The 20,373-nt window shown below is 35.6% G+C and overlaps 1 protein-coding gene across 2 annotated transcripts in view; it reads left to right on the top strand.

Moving 5' to 3' along the window:
• The window catches only part of LRMDA (leucine rich melanocyte differentiation associated), a 673,100-nt gene that overhangs the window by 342,702 nt on the left and 310,025 nt on the right, over nucleotides 1-20,373 (top strand). For both annotated transcript variants that reach the window (XM_042862914.1, XM_042862912.1), the window contains exons 3-4: nucleotides 4,653-4,779; nucleotides 14,639-14,778. In XM_042862914.1, coding sequence (XP_042718848.1) covers nucleotides 4,653-4,779; nucleotides 14,639-14,778 — 267 coding nt within the window. The remainder of the gene's footprint in view (nucleotides 1-4,652; nucleotides 4,780-14,638; nucleotides 14,779-20,373) is intronic.

Raw genomic sequence — 20,373 nt, 5'->3', positions numbered from 1 at the left:
TGTGTGTTATGATTCAGTTTAAAGGGAAGTTAAATTTGAACAGAAATCAGATCAAGTAAAACTGAAATTACATTATATTTATATATATATATATATTTTGCATTCTCAAGGAATTAAGAAAAATGTTTTCTGTTTTCTGTTATTTATTATTACATACACATATATGTATATATATGAAACCAACAGCCTTTGTCATTTTTGGCTGGCAGGTTCTAAGGAATAGAAATTAGTATATTTTTAAAATGCTGAAATTATCTAGTACTAGGGTTTTCATGTTGATGCTGCTCTCCTGTAACCTGTTAAAACATATAAGGCAAGAAAAAAGACGTTAAAAAGCTCTTGTAATATAGCAGCTCTGTCTTTAACTTCTGGTAGTGGCTATCTCTTGTCAACAGAGTACAAATCAATTTAAAAGCAAAAGCCAAACTCTCTCATTTACATACTGTTAACTGCTTTCACTTTTCCTGTTAAACAGGAGAAAAAAGTCATTAGATAGGAGTCAGCTGTCTTATTAGAACTGGAGTGAGGTAGAATATGAGAAACACCTTTTTAGAATGTACTTCTGAAGTTCTTCAGGGCAGGAACAGCAGCATTGTACCAAGGTTTGTCCATCACTCCATGGGTGCTTCTGCTTTTTTTTCATTTATGCATTTTCACGTTTTCACTGTCAAATATTACCGAAATGAAGAGCTGCCCTTTATTTTCATTGCACCCAAATCCCATCGGGCCAGGGGGATTGTGTAAAGTACTGTAGCTGGCAATTGCCATGCATGCACATAGAGGGAAAAATCCCTGCCGTGACATTCCTTTATGATTAAAACTTTGTGAGAAATCATGATTGAACTATGGAAAAGAAAGCTGGGAGAAATCAGGCTGATTAGTTGAAGGACTTGGATAAAATGACACTTCTGAGACCTTTGTATTCTAAAGGATTATTTACTGTCTGCTTGCAGAACATCTTAAGTCGTTTTGCAGAGGGAATCACTTTCCTGTTTAGTGCAGTGGCTTTGTAAGCTAATGAGGGCAGAGCGTGAGCCACAGGCAATGATGCTGCAATATTAGCTGTGACAGGGAGCTTGATCATAATTATCTTAACGAGGATAGGGTTAATTACAGTGGAAACTTAAAGTTTTTTCTGTTTGAATGAGGTGGCACTGAATACGTTGTGATGTTTTGTCGGTTTGATGTGACTTTGGAAATTGCAATGGAAATCTCTTGGCAGCACTTGCTCTCCTCTGGGAGCATTGCGAGCCCTGTGATGAGGTAACTGAGATGGTACCTGTAGGTGAGATAATGGGTGGATTTTCTGTCATTGCAGCAGGGAAAAGCAACCTGCAGTATACCTTAGTGATGCTGATTAGCTTTCTGAAGCTAGGGAAAACAGCTATTTGCCACTGCCCTTCAGTGCTGGTTCTGGTGTAGTGGTAGGGTCATGTGCTTGTTTTAATAAGCCAAGAAGTGGAGACATTTCCTCCGCTGTGAACTATGAGAAAGCAGGCCAGATTTAATTTTAGGCTGGTTCTTTTTCTCAGGGGATTTCCCTTATTTAATACTTTTCATTTGCAGTGTTTCTATGCTTCTTACTATGCCATGTGGATGGGTGTCCTATTTTATAATGGAGTCATAAGACGATACGGTACATTAATATAGCTATCTTACTCTAAGATAAATGCTGGTATTTTCTACTAACTTCTACCTCAGCTTCTCTGAATGCTTTCCATGTACTAAGTCACAACTGTAATTCTTTCTTACGTAGGTGGTGTTATCCTCCATCTGCAAATGGGAAATTGAGGCACGTAGAAATTATGGAAGAAATTTCAGCAACTCACCTAAAACTTATTGCACAGATTGTACTTACAACATTTTTATTTTTTTTTTTTATCTCAGAGTGCAACTGCTTGGCAATATTTCCTTATATGTTATGATGATAGATGTTGTTGCCTTGGATTTTAATTTTAAAAATCAGTTTAAGAAGCAAAAATCAGAATTCTATGAATACTGGTCTAAAATATGGATGTAAATTTATGTTAATATTTACACCTTCTCTCTGTACTGTGTCAGCCCCTCTCATCTCTCTGGGGTCTGAATTTAGCTGATTAAATCACCAAGTGCACACTACTCCGATGACATGAAAACAACAGTTAATAAGCAACCCTCTGTGTAACACAGCTCCTTTTTAGCTGAACAGCTAATAACATTACATGGCAAAAATTATCAAAACTAGACAGGTGTAAGGAGATTTGTGCACAATTCTCTCTGCCTATTGATGAAACCAGTACCCTCGTATTCAGCCTAGGCTTGTGAAAGAAAGGCTGTTTCAATAAGCAACTCCCTCTAGTGTTTCAGGGCCTTTTGTCCCACTTCATGGCTTGTCATTTTGTTTTATGCCTTCCCTGCAGCAGTTTTGGATATGTGCTTTCTTCTCCTTGCCCTTGCCAACCATTTGCCGATTCTTATGATAAGAGTATTATATTTGCATAACATAACTCAGGAACAATGTGTATTTTGATGCTGACACTGACCAGAGCCCAAACAATGTTTTTTCACAAAGGACCTATTAACATCTCATAAGGCTCTGTGGTGTTGACAAGGAGGTGGCCTTCTCTGAACTCTTTTGGCAAGTCAAAGTCTTACACTAAAATGTGAGATTTGGAAATAATCCGCTATTTATATAATAAAGATTATTTAAAGGGAATTTACTGAGCTAGGTTTGTCAAATAAACTGAAATGAAAAACTCATAACAGCTTGATAAACTCGCAGCTGCTTCCTCTAGATTATTTTGCCTTTTAAAGGTACTTGGGGGAAAGCACTGTCTGAAATGTTCACTGATCTCTCTTCTGATCTTGACTTTGGCAAAACAAAGTTTGTTATGATCCCTTCACTGAAATAACTACTCAGTCTAGCAGCTCTCATCTGTAGATGGGTTATGCAGGCCGAATTGAGCTTTTCCAAAAGAGCTTTCTAAGTGCAAGTGCAAAAATATGACTGCTACTCTGACGGTTGTTTTGTTGTGTTTAGAGTGGAGGCTTTTGCTCTTGCAGCTTCGGAAACTAGTCTCAATATATCATATAGATATGCCATAGGGGGTAGGCTTTGTGAATTTTCTTCAGGTTTGGCTGTCCAGCATCAAAATTGCATTAATAACAGTGGCAACTCCCTTCCAGAATGCCAGTCATCTAGGTCTGAAGTACTCTGGAGTCCTTAGATTGGAATATACTTTTCCTGTGTTGTGATAAGTGTCATTGAAATGTTCATAATTTAGTGTATAATAGTTCAAAGGTTACAAACTTGATTTTCCAGAAAAAAAGAAGAAAAAAAAACACTGTCTGAATGCTCTGTGATTTATGTGGTCAGGATGTTGCATCTACAAAAATACTATTTTTATTATTGGACAGATGAATGCTACATTGTCTAATTAGGAACACATAATGTTTGTATTTTCCTCCAGCTGTAGTGTCTGTAGAACTCTTTAACAGGGACCTTAGATGGATTTTGATCTTTGCCAAGAACTGGGGGAGAGTGAGGAAATCCCTTTGGTATAAATGTCACTGGAAAGTGAATAAATAGTATAGACCTTATTCCCTTATTCATCACATGTTATAAAGCAGCCAAGAGATACAGTGATGATCTTCCCAGTGGTAGGCATAGTAGATCAGCTGTCAAGTCCTGCAATCTCCACATATCTTTAGGTGTCTGGTAGGTGAATGAGCTGTGAATGTGTCTGTGCCTATGATCTGTATACCGTGCCTCTTACTTGATTAATATGTGTTTTTTTTTTTCTTGCTGGAATGTGCAAGCATTAAGAATTGAGTTTGGAATAGATGCTTTAACAAGGTACCTAAGTGTTCTTTTAGATTTTTGTTTTTTTTTTTTTCCTCCCTATACTGTATTATCAGGGGAATGAATACCTCCAGAATCCTGTTTATTTACAATCCATCATCTCACTTCCATGTTGTGAAATGCTCCTTTTTAAAGCTGCTTTCTGCAGTCTGACCTGTGGCTTGATAGTGGGACAGAAAGTTCCAAGAAGAAAGTAAATGCCTTTTCTGTCTGGAGTAATTCTGCATTTTATTTTGTAGAGAACATTTTACGTTGTTTGCAGAGACTCAAGGAGAAGCAAATTAAGTGGTTAATAAAAGGAGAAAAAAAAACGTTTTTCCATTTCCTATTATTGCATGTAGGGTAACAGCTAAGAAATGATACTTGAAGTTGTATTTATTATTGTTAGTGGGGTATGATATTTCTTGGCAGAAATGATGGATGACAACTTAAATTTGTGTCCAGGGAATGAAGGTGAACTGTGACAGAGTTATTTATCTTGGGAATGGAGGTTAGGGTCAGGCGAGGCTGGGTGCCTGAAGGCACAAGACATTGACAAATTCATCCTGCAGGCCCCATATCTGAAGCCTTTTGTTTTGGATCCTGGCTACTCACTAAGTGACCCCCATCCTTCATCCTGCCAGCATGTGAAGGATGTGTTGCAGTGCCAGCACTCCCTTTGCCACTAATGCTTGTCATTCACTCTTCTGACAGGCCCAAACCAAAACTATTCCCACTCCTGAAAGGGAAGGTTAAAATATTTATTTCAGCTCATAATGGCCTCCCTGATTTAGTGGAGTATCATTTTTCCTGTTGCCTTTGTCGTTTGCAGGTCACTAGAAGGACTGAAAACATTCACTTACTTGGAAGAGCTGATCTTGGACAACAATCTACTCGGAAATGACCTTCTGCTACCCAGGTTACCCCACCTCCACACCTTAACGCTCAACAAGAACCAAATATCCTTTCAAAGAAATACCTGCAAAATGTCAAATGAGTTTTATGTGTCAGCCAAATTAAAGTATGTGAAATATAGTTCATGTGCAGACAAAGCATTCTCTCGCTTGGCACCTGGAATACTTCATAGTAATTTATTATAGGTCATTCATAAATGAAATGCACCATTATATCTTCCTGTTGCTCCATTTTAGTGAGAGATCTAAGTTATGGCTCTGAAGAAATCTTTTTTAATAGATAAAATAGAGAAAGAAAATAATGTCAGTGCTACTGGTGTGCTGCAGTTCTTGTGTTTGCTTGGGGTTCTGTTGCAGACTGACCTCTAGTGGAATAGAGGGAGCAATGAAATGATACTCAGTTTTTATATACCTCAGTAGCTCTTCAAAGTAAATAATAATAATAATAATAATAATAATAATAATAATAATAATAATAATATAAAAAGAAATGAAAAAGCAATCAAAAATGAAGTTGGTATTAGGCACATTTTCGTAACTGCAGCAGTTAAATCGAGTTGCTATATTCTTGGTGTTCTGGCTCTGTATAATTCATATGAAGTGCTCCTCAAATCATATATTTAAATATTTCGATGCATGGTTAAGTCAATTTACAACCAATCAGGCACTTCTCTGTATGTCTGAAGTTAGTGCATGCCTACTTAAGTTTGTTCAGCATAAATATTTCAGCATTTGCCTGAATACTATGGTGAGTCAGAGACCCCAATTGGGAGGCTTATATGTAATGGTCTGTAAAAGCTAATTATCTACAAGGACTGGACATGGACTTGATTATTAAATCATTTCTCATGTTTTGACCCTTCTGGAGATTTGAAGATGTGTAATTTATGATTTTACAAAAGTGAAGGGCAATCAAATTTTGACCAAAAGGCCAACTGAGACCTACAGAGCACAGGCTGTGAAAATATTCTCTTTCTAATTGCAGAGTGAGGACAAGGCTGCTCAACTGCAGGCTTTTGTTTCAGACGGTGTAAACAGAGAGCAATTTACCTCCTACTGGAGCAAAATCCTCTTACTGAGGAGCAAAGTAATAACTACAGGTTCTATGATTTCTGCACTTATTTTTGACTTTATAAATAAATAAAAGTCACCAGAGCAATTTATATACTCAGCCCTGGAAATTTGTCAAGTGTCTCATGAACCATAAGAGTCATCACTTTACTAGGTAAGTGCTAGATTTCTGGTTAATACCGGGATGTTGTTGGTCACTTTGAATAAATGTTTGGTATTATTATTTGCTGCCACATGTAAAATCTGAGTTCAAAGGTCATGCTTTGGTGAAGTATGTATAATAACATTTTTGATGATGCTGTGGATGTCTGATGCGGCATGTTTCCATCTACAAAGCAGGATGCGTGAATTTGGCAGTAGGATTCCTGAGTGTGTGCATGCATGTATGTGGGATAGGAAGTGTCAAGGAAGAACTTTGCAATTATCAAAAGGAGGGCATGCATATTAAATAAGAATTAGTTGAACAAATCAGGGGGAAAAAAATTAGTTAGCAGTAATCTTTTAAGAGGTTCTGTTGGGTTTCACAGTCAGACTTAAAATCAAGTCAGTAAACTCAATGTCAGTGATACAATGATAAGCAGGTTTTGACCTATCCAGATATTTTTAAAATTCAGTCTTAAAACTATAAAATTGGAAATTTGGGAGTATGGAGCTACCCATGATATAGAAACAGCGTATATACATTTTGTAGTATGTTGCCAATAATTTAAGAGAGGAGTTGCAGAAGTGCTTGTTTGATGGCAGTGGTTGCAATTCTCAATGATCTCTCAAGGTGTTAATCAGTGATCTTTGATGAAATTTTGCTCTTTCTGCACTTCATCCTTGAAAACAGTTGTTCACAAACGTAACTACTGCCAAAAAGCGATGACATGAATAAGGTGTGACTGTGAAGAGAAGGATATTTCTCTCTGGTAAGAGAGAGCTTATAAAAGTCTGGTAAAGATATATGATCACTTTTTTATTGCAAGTCTATACAGTTCCATTTGAAAAGTCACAAGCAATATGTTTATGTCAACTGAAAGTAGAGTTGCAAATAAACTAAGAAATTGTTGGGCAATCATAGAGTCATAGAATGGCCTGGGTTGAAAAAGACCATAATTATCGTCTAGTTTCAATCCCCCTGCTATGTGCACGGTCGCCAACCACCAGGCCAGGCTGCCCAGAACCACATCCAACCTGGCCTTGAATGCTTCCAGGGATGGGGCATCCACAATCTCCTTGGGCAACCTATTCTAGTGTGTCACCACCTTCTGTGTGAAAAACTTCCTCCTAATATCTAACCTAAACTTCCCCTGCCTTAGTTTAAAACCATACCCCTTTGTCCTATCACTATCCACCCTTGTAAACAGTCATTTCCCAAAGAATCATAGAATGGCCTGGGTTGAAAAAGAACCACAATGGTCAATCTTGAAACTATTCTCAAATTCCAGAATCACAGTGGAAAGCACAGCTGCACATTTATCTGTGTTCACAGGACTGTTTAGCCAATGTATTAAAAGCTATAAACTTATTTGCCATAACTTAAGCTTGCTCTGCATTACACCCCATGCCCTGATTTCAGTCTAGATGGGGTTAATAACACACCAGTATTTGGTTAGTGCTGAAGGACTGAGTGGGGCCATTTGGCGGGAAGAATCTCCATGATGGTGCTGAGCAGGGGGTGGCTGCACTGTGATCTGTGCTGGGCTGTGGATTGATCATGCCTGAGAGAAAAACCAAAATGCTTTGCAAGTGGGAAATGCAGAACTGAGGCAGAATGATAGTAACGATAAATGCATTGCTTATGGCAAAGATGCTAACCGTGCTTCAGATTTAGGGATGATAGGTTTCTGAATATTTGAACATGGCATGGATTGAGTACCTCAACTAAAGGATGTCCCAGTAAGTATTTCTGATTATCATCTGTCTCCACAAAGTTTTTGTCCTAACGCCCAATTCCAAACCATAGATTATAAATTATTGTGCCTGTGCTTATTTCTATGTTGTCCTAAAGTGCTTGAAGACCTAGAAGTCCCAATCTGTGACCAAAATCCCATTGTGTTAAGTGCAGAGGACTTGATGTTTACATTGAGTGAATACATTAAAGACATTATCTATAGATCTTAACCTCCACTAAACAAAGATATGAGCTGAAACAATACAGCAGTATTCCTGCATTTGGTCCTGAGAACTCTCTATGTGACACTGACAAATATGGCTAAATTTGAGTGTGTAGCTAGAGAACTACAGTACCTGATGAAACAAAAACCCCAATGAATTCTGCAAAATGTTTTGAATTTACTTGATCTTGAGCCTTTTTTTTTTTTTCACTCTTCACCACCCTCAAGACCACCTTTTTTCTTACACAATGTACCAAAAAGTAAGCAATGTGAATGTATGATGCTAAATGTCTGCAAAAGGAGGTAGTACAGGCAATTCATTCTCCTGTTCTAGAGCAGTAATGGACAAATTTGACTCCAGTTGTCAGAACTTCTAAAAATGATGAGCCACTGCATTTTTTTTAATTATCTTTGTATTTTCTTGGGAATCTTGAACAACTGGAAGAAACAGTGTTAAAAGAAAATCTTTGAAGTGCATGATATATGTTTTTTGGATTGATGGATCACTCTAGAGAACCAGAAAAATAATTTGCTTGTAGAAATGGAAGCTTTCTGACTTGTTCTCAACTTAGAATAGAATAGTTCAGCTGGAAGGGAACATCACAGATATCTAGCCTAAGTGTGTGACAGCAATGGGGATAATCAATAGTTAGAATCTAATATTGACAGTGCTATCTAAATGCCTCTAATTGTATACCTAATGACATTGAAATATGCTCTTAAAACTTCCTGCCTGGGAACCCTGGCCTTGCGGAAAGACGTTCGAATTCCCTGGAAACTCCAGTTATGCAAAGAAATCTAATGCTACTTCACTAGACAGAATATCCTCAGTATTCAGCAAATGGGAAGCTCACCATAAGATGTATGGACTTAGTTAATTACCACTTGTGTTGCAACTTTTCTTTCTTGAGCGAGGTGGTTTTAAAATCAGTGAGCAAGACCCTATTTCAGGGCCCTGACTGCCTATCAGACAGGGCTTAAGCTAGAATGTGGCGTACAAATGACTGTATGTGGCATCCTATTGCAGAAGAGGAAGACTTGCATAATGCAAGCTATTTCTGTGGTTATCCAACCATGAAGACCTAGCACATTCTAATGGAAAAGCATTCAGGTGGCAAAGATCTTTTCATACTGCATTCAGAGGAGAATTGGTAACTTCTGCTTCAAGGCTGTTTGCCTGTAGAATCACTTGTAATTGCTGCAACATATTTGTGATAAAGTTAATTAAAGCAAAAGATGTTACAAATTTGAAAAAATACAGGTAACTTGCTTGTTTAAGACTCTGGTAGAAGGGCTATCCAGCTCTTTCAGTTTCATATTGATTACAGAACCTACATGACATGGTTGACAAAAGACTTCTGAGTGACAGTTTTTGGTCCTTCTGTATGGTGGGCTAAAACTTTATGTGATATTTCTAATATTCTCTAAGTAAACATTTCATAAATATTTTGAATATAAAAGTGATTGCTCTTTGCTTTGTCTCTTTGCTTCCAAGAACTTCTGAAAGCTGTAATCACAGAAAGTCATGAATGCAGATAGCTTTTCCTCAACTGTCTGGGCAAAAAAATTGGCAAGGCAAACTACAAGCTTTTTGAAAGAAATTAGCTGTACAACTTGCAAAGCATTGAGAGTGAGAGAGTTATTAGTTTCCATAGAAAGTCAATTAATTTGAGTGTGTGACTGTCAAAAAAAAATATGCTAGCAGTAAAAAAAAGTTTACAGAAAAAAATTGCAGTTTCCTTAACGAACTTTGACCTATATTCATGGAAAAGAAAACCAGGTGGTGAGATGTGAAATTCATATTGGTTAGTTTGTTTGCACAGGTCTATGTAGAACAGCATTTTAATGCACTTATATAGAATAATTTAATGTAGAAACTGCTACCAAAAATTGTTTGTTACCAGAGGTTTGACCAGCAAGTCACATTGCTCATATTTTGCAAAACTGCTGAAAAAGCAATTTTATGAACCAAAAATAAGAGAGTAAGAGAGAAAATAGTATGGAGTACGGGGGATGTTCAGCATCATTTCTGATGATGATGTTGAATTCTTATAACAGTTAGACAGTTGCAAACCAAGTTAATTCTTAGCCAGAGAAGGGAGGTGCATCATTTGCCTTGAACATTTGGCTTGCTCTTTTTGCTTTCTGGAAAACCTCAAAAACTATGTTATTGAGTAGAAGCCAGTGAAAGTGAAAAACACAGATCGTGCTTATTTGTAGGACATTTTTGGTTGCATAAAATTTGCACCTAGAGTTTTATTATATTGCTTAGCAGGTTAACTATAGGTTAACTGGGCCAACTAGGTTTTTCAAGTAATGCTATTGATAATGTTTTGGTGCTACTGTAGCTTATTTTTTTAAAAGAAAATAAGCTGATCAATTGTGTGTGCTTGTGCATATGTTTGTTGTGAGCTGCCTACTATAAATATACAAGCATGTATGTGTGCATACATGTAAAATAATTAGGAGGCTTTAAAAAGTTCATCGGAGTATGGAAGAACCAGTTCTCTTTAAGTATTTTCCTAATATAAAACTGAAAACAGTGCAAGAAATCATAATCTTCTGATGAGGATGGAAATTTAAAATACATTTAATAGATTTATGTTAATTGTTGGAGGCCAGGCTGTGTTTTTGGAGGGGATCAATACTGTATTATTGCTAAGAATTAACTTGTTATCTAAAGGGTAGGCAAGTTTAGAAGAAAAAGAAAAAAAAAAAGTTACACATTTTTATTTTGGTCACTGTTATTCGGAAAGAAAGGCGTTAATAGACCAGTAATGACAACACTTGAATGAAGGTGGTATGCTAAGACATTTTAATTATTTTAACAGACAATTTTGAACATTTTTCAAACAATAGAGACTACAGTATAAATATTTTGATCACTGCTACGTATTTACTTGGTGATCAGTGATACTGCCTTCAGAAAAATGAATTCAGGGTTTATGTCATTGAACTTTAAATAAAGAAAATTTCCCTTGCAGTGTACATGGATTTTATTGTGGCTTTCATTTTTGGAAAGAATATAGATGAGGTTGACCTTAGCAATTACACAACAGAGTTTTGCAGTTCTTTGGCTCTGGTTGCATCAAGATGGCAACAGTGAATCATGAACAGGAAAAAGAAAATTAAATTTCCAACTTGCTTCTGATTTTCTTCCTCTGTATATTTAACACTGTTTTAGAAACACTTTATAGTTTTGCTGGCCTTCCACTATTTTTAAAAGAAAACAAATATATGACCTTCTAATTAACTAAATACTGCACTAGAAGTACTCTATGACTTATGTCTCATCTCTGAAAAATACTAAGTCATGAAAATCTGAACAAAGCTTAATTTATTTTTTCTCCTACCTGCTTTGTGAGGAGTAACTGTGATGGCAGGTAAACGGAACTTCTTGGGAAAATATTCTGTACCTTCATTTGCTTTTTTTTTTTTTTTAAAAAAAAAGGGGGATGGAAAAAGAGTTGAAATCCTACATAACAGAAGTTTTAATTAATGAACTGCAGTGCAATTATTTTAGTTGTGATATGATGTCCTATTCTGGCAACTAAAAGTTGACTATCACAACCTGCAGGTTGATTGGTGGACCAGTGTTCCTATTATTCTGTGATTTTGGAGCTGTTCCAAGTTTGCAAATGTTCATCTTTTACATGAATTAGTGACCTTCTATGTTTCGAGTGATTATGTCTGATTCTTGGGTTTTCTCATGTTTCTGCTCCTGTTGCAACTGAAATCAAAATAATGCTAGGGTGCTAAGTATCTAATTCTACAGAGGAAAATGAGTAAATGATAAGAAAGAAAATGTCTGGAGGGCAACAGCTACATGGTAAGATGTTGATGTGTGCTGCTTGTCATGCTTTCTTGAGAGAATTTTTATGAGAGAGTTTCTGTACCAAAAAGCAATGTGATTTGGATGTGAAATATTAGAATCTAGGCACTAATTTCCATCTTTGAGGTAGATTTATGTATTTGAGACGCAGGTTATCAACTACTATTTAACCAAGAGCCTTAGTGAGTATGGTATGTCTCCCCTTTGCTTTCTGTAGGACTAGGATTTGTGGTATTAATCTAAGTTGTCATATATTAAATATCCAAAAGTATTTTAATATTTTCCTCTAACTCTGTGTGGTCAAATGGGAGTTAGAAGACATCTGTCTTAATCAATAATCACTAACTTTGGGGAGAAAAAATTCTAACCCAGAAAAAGAAAAAAAAAAAAAAAGAATTTCAACTAAAAATCCTAAATTTTTACTTCATATAAGAGTCAAAAAAGTTTATTTTCTTTTTTTTTCTTTTTAAATAGGGAATGGACAGATAAGATGTAAGTTTTGCAACAGCTAACCCCCTGTGTGTCATTGCTGTAATTGAAATAACTGCTTTTCTGCTTTTTGTAATAATAAATTACTTATCTAATGAAACCTTTGTGCAATTTAATCAGTCCTGAAAGAAATTCTTTCTCCTGGCTGAAAGTGCTAGATGCAAGCACTCCTCTAATAGTCTAATAGAAAATTAAAAAAAATCTTATTAGTAGAATATGTGCGGAAAAAGAGTTTGTGACATTCCACCAGGGCGAGGGAGGTAATCCTGCCCCTTTACTCTGTGCTGGTGAGACCTCACCTGGAGTAGTGCATCCAGATGTGGGGTGTTCTGTACATGGACATGTTGGAGCACATCCAGAGAAGGGCTACAAAAATGATGCAGGGGATGGAGCACCTCCTCTACAAGGTCAGGCTAAAAAAGCTGGGGCTATTCAGCCTGGTGAAGGAAAAGCTCCAGGAGACCCGATAGCAACCTTTCAGTATCTAAAGGAGGGGCTATAAGAGAGAAGGGGGCAGACTCTTCAGCAGGGTCTGTTATGACAGGACAAGGGGAAACAGTTTCAGACTAAAGGAGAGAAGACTTAGAATTGATTAGAAGAAAAATGTTTATTACAGTAGAGGTGGTAAAGCAGTGGAACAGTTTGCCCAGAGAGGTGGTGGGTGCCCCATCCTTGGAGACACTCAAGGTCAGGCTGGACAGGGTCATGAGCAACCTCATCAAGCTGTAGGTATCCCTGTTCATTGAAGGGGAGTTAAGCTAAATGACCACTAAAGGTCTTCCAACCTTCCAGCTTGCAAATGAGTCTACAATTCCATGGCCTTCCCATCAAATTTGTGTCCTTCCCGAAAAAGTCATGAAAATAATTTGTTTTAAAAGTTTATGTGTGGTCTAGAGGTCTAGAAATGAAGATGAGAATTTTGTCTTTATTGTGGCTAAGATGCCACATATTATATATTGTGTGATGCTTCGTGATTCAGTTTTTCTTATGGTCTAGTTAATGATTTGATGGCTGTAGCATTCCATAGTCACATATCTAATTCAAAACTTGAATTTTTCTCACTCATGCAAAATATTTAAGTGTAATTTTCTCAGATATTTTGGTAGAGAACATTAGCTTTGAGTATAACTGCTGTTTTTTAATATGCTAAAATTAATAATTGTCGACATGATCTTATGTTTGGAAATAAAATGAAATTTCAGAACAGAAAGAAGACAATGTTTTTAACAGTGAAGCTGCTCTTTTCATTCTGTATTGCTTCTGTTGCCCTTAAGATATTGAGGTGAAGAAATAAAGTAAATTCCATCACCTAAAAATAACAAAGATAACAGAAACACATAAATCAAGTATAAATAATAGCAACACAAGTGAACTGAGAATTTAAAATAATAGTTGTGGTCTGTAACAGCAGGAGTAGATAAAAACAGAACAGTGAAATACCCTTAATGGTTTTGAATAATTACTACTATTGTCTAAACCAGTCAGGTTTTAAGCACCGAAAACTACATACACACGTACATATGGCCTCTTTTTTTTAGAATTTCGAGTTTTGCATGTAAATTGAACCAAACAACAGGGTGTAGTGTGATTCTCTGAGACTGCACTTCGACAAAAATTTACTGTAGTTGTTCAATCAGTATATTTCAGTATAGTTGAATATTGTTATGCTTAAACCTAAGCAGTGATGTCCAATATTGCAGTGGTTGAAAGATTAATTTCTGCTTGTTTGTTTGTTTTAATACATTTTACAATGTCAAAGATGTGTCATCATTTATGTTCTGAGGAACACACTTAAGTTGAAATGTCTCATAACACAAAGTATAAGGCTATTTTAATTAAAGATATGCTTTATGGACTTCAAAACTTCACGTATAAAATACATATTGAATTCTTTAAGTTGCTTTTATAGAATCATTTATTTGCATGTACTAATTGAGTAATTAAAAATGTGTTGCCATGGCACTAAAAGTATTTATATTCTGAGAGTAAAAGTGGATTGTTGTGGTTTGACTTAAAAAAAAACAAAACCTCGTTTTCCAGTGGACTAAATATATTAGTGATGAATGTTCTGTGAAACTGTTTGTTTCCATGCTGGAAAAGTTTCATGGCAATAGCAATTGCTAGCCATTTTACCACACAGCATCCATCATTTTGTCAAAGTTTTAATGTTCTGTAGTGAACCACCTAGGAAAGAACAGACTGACAAAACAGCCAAATTCTTTCATTCCATGCCAACAAACTGACTAAAGTTTATCCCTGTTTGCCCTTGGAACAATTAATGTGACATTTCCCCGAATGCCATACTAAATTTGATTGTCAGTTATTGAAATGTATGTTTAAATCAGCAGTGATGCAACTCTAAATGCTTTTCCTCAGACATGTCATCGAATCCTTAACACACAACCTTTGACACATAACAGAATTAGAAAGCCTTTTGGATCATTTGGCTGAAGTTGTGCCCTCACTGCAGTATCTCAGTTTGCTTGGAAATGTGGCCTGCCCAAATGAATTGGTCTGCAAAGAAAAGGATGAAGATGACTACCAGAGGTACAGGTTAGTGTCTTCAATTATATATATAAAGTATGTCAGCTTTGTTTTTAATACTGAAGAAATACTGAACTAAATCCAACTCATAGTCCTGAACAAACCATTTACTCTCTCTCTTCTGAAGACAGTGTGCCATGTTCTGCCATGAAACACCTATGAATTTGAGTAACCCAATTTCAGTGCGATCCCTCTTAGAAAATATTTTGGGAGCTATTTCAGTGATGTTCAGATTTAGCTGAGCAGGTTTACACAGGCTTTCCTGAATAAGGATGCTCGTATGTATTTGCCTATGTCCCCTCCTTCTTTAAGGCCAAGGTAAGGCAACAGTTATATATACTAGTGGTAACAGCTAAGAATAAAAAATATTAAAAAAAGTTGCTGTACTAAGCCAGTCTCATTGTCTCCTGTAAATGTCTGATTATGGTGAGGCATTTATTCTATTAGAGGTATCAAGACACTATTAAAGAACACAGAAGAAAGGACTACTGTATTGTGGTTCTTTACTGAGAACTGTTGGTTTTTAGAATCAAATCAAATAGGCAAGCCATCTCTATAATGTAATTTTAATGAGCTAGATTGCACATAAAGTGGTTGTGAGTATAGGTCCAAAGCTTACGGAATTTCTGCTGAAGTGACAACTTTTCATAGCTGTAATTGTTAGTCAAGTAAGACATTGATTATTATTATTACAAATAATTTCTTCTTGTTCACATCTGATTCAAGCTTCCAGTCTCTGTGTACTTGCACTTGAGCTGAAAACGGCTCTCTGTGAGGCAAGTTGCAGCCAAGCGGTACTGGTCAGTGCGCTGACGACCTTAGAGACCGAGCTCACTTCTTGTTAGCAGATAACTTGGAATATTCAGAGTTACAAAACTCCTGAAAATATCTTCATGTAATCCAAAGTATTCTGTAGGAGCTAGTATGAAAACAGCACAAAGTGGAGGAGACCAAAAGTGGATTTATTAGGAAGCTGCATGAATTGGATACAGCAGCTTGTTGCTCATAAATACTGTAGATTAAAACAGCAGCAGAACTTTTCTGGGTGCAGATACATTTGTTTACTTTGTTCCACATTTTTGAAAAGGATTTCTTGGTTATCGTTAATCTAAAGATTTTTACCTCCTAACAAGTCTACTTTTGAATCTAACATATCTAGAGTATTTTAGTTTTCAACAAGTAGAGCAGCTAAAATTTAATAAAATATTTTCCCATTGCTTTTGCATTTATGTGGAAGATATGTCTACTATCCAGCTTACAGGAGTCTAACAATGCTGTCTCTGTATAAATTTATGTGACATTTGCAGTGGAGAATTGCTTAAAAATGAATGATATTTCTTCGGTTTACTGTTTTTCACTTTAAGTATGTTTTCTGACAATGTCTCCTATTAATCATTTAAGCAAAAATAGTACCTTAAAGGAGCCATTCAGAGGCAAGAACCTATGGTTCATTTAGTGCTGTCTGAAAAAATTCTTTATTGATTGACATCCTCTGTGGTTATGTGATGTAATATTTATAAAATGTCATGCAGCCATACATCAAAACAAGCATGTCTGTTGTTTCATTTCAATGCAAAATGTTGATTTCAGGGAGGTCAAGGTAGTTGTAGGTCACATCATGGCAAACCACCATGTCAAAAGTGTGAAATGATTGCATTTATGCATCTGCTTGAAACCGCAACATTGCCTCCATTTTCTTTCCTCTCAACTTTTCAAAAACTTGGGTATTTTTTCCATGTAAACTGTGTTAATTAAAGCTTGTTCAAGAAAGACAAATGGACTTCCAATTTGTTGAATGATTTATGGTTCTGCTGCTGTAATTAAAGCTTCCTGAAAATTTTCCATGATTTTGTTACATTATATAACTTGTATTTGCAAGACAGCATTACATTCAAAGGCAAACAAACAAAAATGTTTAGGTATGTGTGTACACACATATATAAATACTCATTCTGTATGCATATAATGTGGGTGTGCATATATATATAAATTGTCTTTACAGCAGTATATTTACATAATGAATAATGATGAAACTGATTAAAAGAAGTCTACTAGTTATTCAGTTTTTAATACGTGTTCTGCAGAAATTTAGACATTTTCTTTCTTTCCCAAAACATACAACTTTAACTCTACAGAATAGATGTATTGCTACTAATCTTAAAAGCAAATAATTGTAATGGTTAGCTTAGGCATTTTTTTCAGGTTCTGAAGTAACTTTTTTTTTAAGCTTTTAGAGAAATTTTGTCACATTGAAAACATCAAAACAGTGTATTTCAGTGAACATCAATGAAATAAACATTTTATTAAATACTTTGACTCTTTTTTGCAGTGACCACTGGAACCACAGCTTCATTTTTCATTGAGCTTTAATTTCATTCCTACTGAGTTCAATTAGAGTTCAGGCTGTTTAATTCCTCAAGCAGAATGAGAAAGGTGCTGGAAATCAAAGCTTTACTTAATCTTCACATTCCAGCAAACTGAAAAGTCCTATAAAACCTAAAAAATTTCAACTGTAAAAAAATTGTGCAAAATTAAGTTTTTAAAACTTCATTAATTTACAAATAAATTCGCAGCAGAAATAAAAGGAATATATGTAACTATGTTTTTTTTTTTTTAATTGAGGTGTAAAGATCTGGATCATCAAGTAATTCACCATTTCAATGAGCAGTTCAGTGCTATAGCTTGTCTTTTGTTTTGTTTTTTCATTGCAAATAGGTTTTATCCAAAAACACTGTGACTTTCTTTCAAAACGATTGCTTTTTTTCTCAGAAACATACTAGCATTTGAGTAGGTTATTTTTTGGTAAAAATAATAGAAACAGTAAAATGTTTTGTTTTGTTTTCCATGCCCTGTTATTTCTCCTTACCTTCAAATGTGTAGGAGAATAAATTGATGACATTTCTGTTTGTTAATGAAATTTTTCTTGGAGAAGGAAAGAAAATGGAAAGCTTCATTCAGTGATATTTTTATAACCAAACTTGTTTGGTTCCTTTTTAAAAGTATTGGGTGGTTGTTTGTTTGTTTGTTTTTCCACTATTATAAAAGTGCTTTAATTTATTTCTGTAAGAAAATATTGTGCTATGACTTCTATTTATTTTTTTTTTTAATTTTATTTGTATTTTTTTAAGCTTTCCAGTTTTGAGAGATGATATTTTGAGAAAGTTTATCTTGGGGTTGAGAGTAAAAGAAAATTTCAGGAATTTCTCCTCACTGCTGGAATTAGAATCAGAAAATACAGTGGCAATAGGAAAGACTGAAAATCTTTTGCCTTAAACGGGAAGCAACAAATACGCAGAAAAACCACTTACGAAACAGTACATGTTCTAAAATAACCTATTCTACAATCTCTACTTTGAAGACTGGGTGAAAGCACAGGTCATGACCTGGAGATCAAAGTAACAGAAGTCAACACAGTAATTGCTGGTTGCTTCTCTTGTACCCGCACTTGGTCAGTCCTGTGGGTGTATTGTTTGCTGTGAAAACTTCAAACAGGGTGTTACTGAACTGTGAAAAATCATCTGGGTCAGAATGTATTACAAAGCATTTGCTAATGCTGCAGGTGACCTCACCTATTTTCATTAAAGTGATATGATTGTGAAGGATGTATACCATGTGTGAAGTTTTCAGTACTTGTTCATTCTTTGTTCCTTATTGACATTTCCTGGAATGATGCATTCATTAAGTGCTGTTGACATGGAAACAAGGGCAAGGGGAAACAAATGCCTGAGTTTATTTTAAATTAGCTTAAAAGTGCCTATATGAGATATGCTATCTTTGGCAAGGGGAGCAAATGATGATAACCTTATGAAGTTCTCTTAAGATATACCAGTAAGAAAGGAAGAACAAGCATTTTGAATGGATACCTTTTCAAGCTAATTCAGCTATTCCTCTCCCAAAGGTTTGATTCGGTGAAATGCTAGGACATCTTATAGACTTTTCAGCTTCCTTGACATTTATAAATATACGTAGTGCATTTGTAACCTTCTCATTGCTTTTAAATAATCTTTTCAAAAATTTTTAATGGTAATAAAAATACATTTTCAAGAAGAGATAGGAGGCTTCATGTGTCAGTTCAACTATCAATGAACTTAGTAATGCAGCTCCCTCTTGGAAGGAGAAATTTCAATTTGTAGTATTGTGATGCATATTTTATGCACTTCCTGGTATGTTTAGGGGATTTCCTTCTGTCTGTATAATTTATGAATCTATGCTACTTCACTAGTTACACAAGACATTATAATTTCTACAGTACTTGGAAGAAAACTGTATTTAACAGACATCAAATAGCTACACAACTTCCATCTGAGACTAGCCATTCTAAAGACTTAGGAGTAAAAGCTACTATAATTTGTTTTTATCAGATAGGTAAATTGATGTCCAGAATGCTCAAATTTGTCCATGCTAACACAGTAAGTCAAAACATAACCATGGTTTTTACGTGTATATGGATAGAATGTTCTAATTCATAGAGATTCCTGTACTGAAGTAGAGCAGAGAAGATTATAATATGTGGAAGATTACATGACTGTCATCAGGTAGTGCTACGTTTGTATTGAGGCGGTGATCCTGTAGCATCGTGCTCACTGTTCTGGAAGATCTTGGTTTAATGTCACAGAATCACAGAATTTGTAGGGGCTGGAAGGGAGCTCTAGAGATCATCTAGTCCAACCTGCTGCCAAAATAGGCTTCCTAGACCAGGTTGCACAGATAGGCATCATGATCTGGCTTCCTTAACTCTGTGCTGGGAGACGTTTTGTCACAGACGGAAATTCTGCAGCCAACAATGTTATGTTCTGCCTGGTGTAGGTTTTGAAACATTGTTTTGTTGTTGCTTTTTTTTTTGGTGGTGCACAAAAAAGAGTTACTGATAAATCTGGTTGTTTCCTGAACTTGTTTGTTCATAATCTTACCTCTCCCCATTTGAATGCTGATGCAGCTTTGCCTCTTTAGGTTATTTATTATTGCTAATTTACAAGAATGTAACTGAGAGCATAACCAGCTCTTCAAAGTTGGAAATAGGTACATTATTTTCAAATTCTACAATCATCAATAAGAAGGAATGCAGTAACACAAGTATTGTATGGTTCATTAGATGTTAGTTATGATACCAATAGAGCTAGACATTTCTGCATTCTTCTGGGCAAATGCTTCTATATTTTTTCAGTTCTAGATTAGTTCTGAGTTTTAAACTTAAAGCGTATAGTTCCCTTTTTATTCCAGATTTCATTAATACAAGTGCAAAATGAAGGGCTAGACAAATTCTAATTCTTATCATAGTCATCCACTGAAGCTCAAAGGAACGGTTTATTTTATCTAAAACTATAACATATCCAAAATTTCTGTTCTTTTCCTATAATAGTAGGAGAAAATATAGCATTTCTTTCCAAATTACCTTACTGCCACTTTAAAGATTTTCTTGTAGTGTGGGTTACGGGCAATGCCAGTATCTTTCAGCATCAGGAGACCAGCCATATTCTGTAACTTGTTTGCTTCTGCCTGGGAAGGTAATAAATGAATCTAGGCCTTTTGATGCTGTGATGTTATATGATTTTTCTTATTATGGTGTTCACAGCATAGGAATTTCCTGGAATTATTGGATACTTG

This window comes from Lagopus leucura, unplaced genomic scaffold, assembly GCF_019238085.1.
Source record: "Lagopus leucura isolate 7727_CA_CO unplaced genomic scaffold, USGS_WTPT01 Super-Scaffold_739, whole genome shotgun sequence".
Lineage (NCBI taxonomy): Eukaryota > Metazoa > Chordata > Aves > Galliformes > Phasianidae > Lagopus > Lagopus leucura.
Note: the sequence above shows the minus strand (reverse complement) of the source record. Positions and strands in the feature narration are given on the sequence as shown.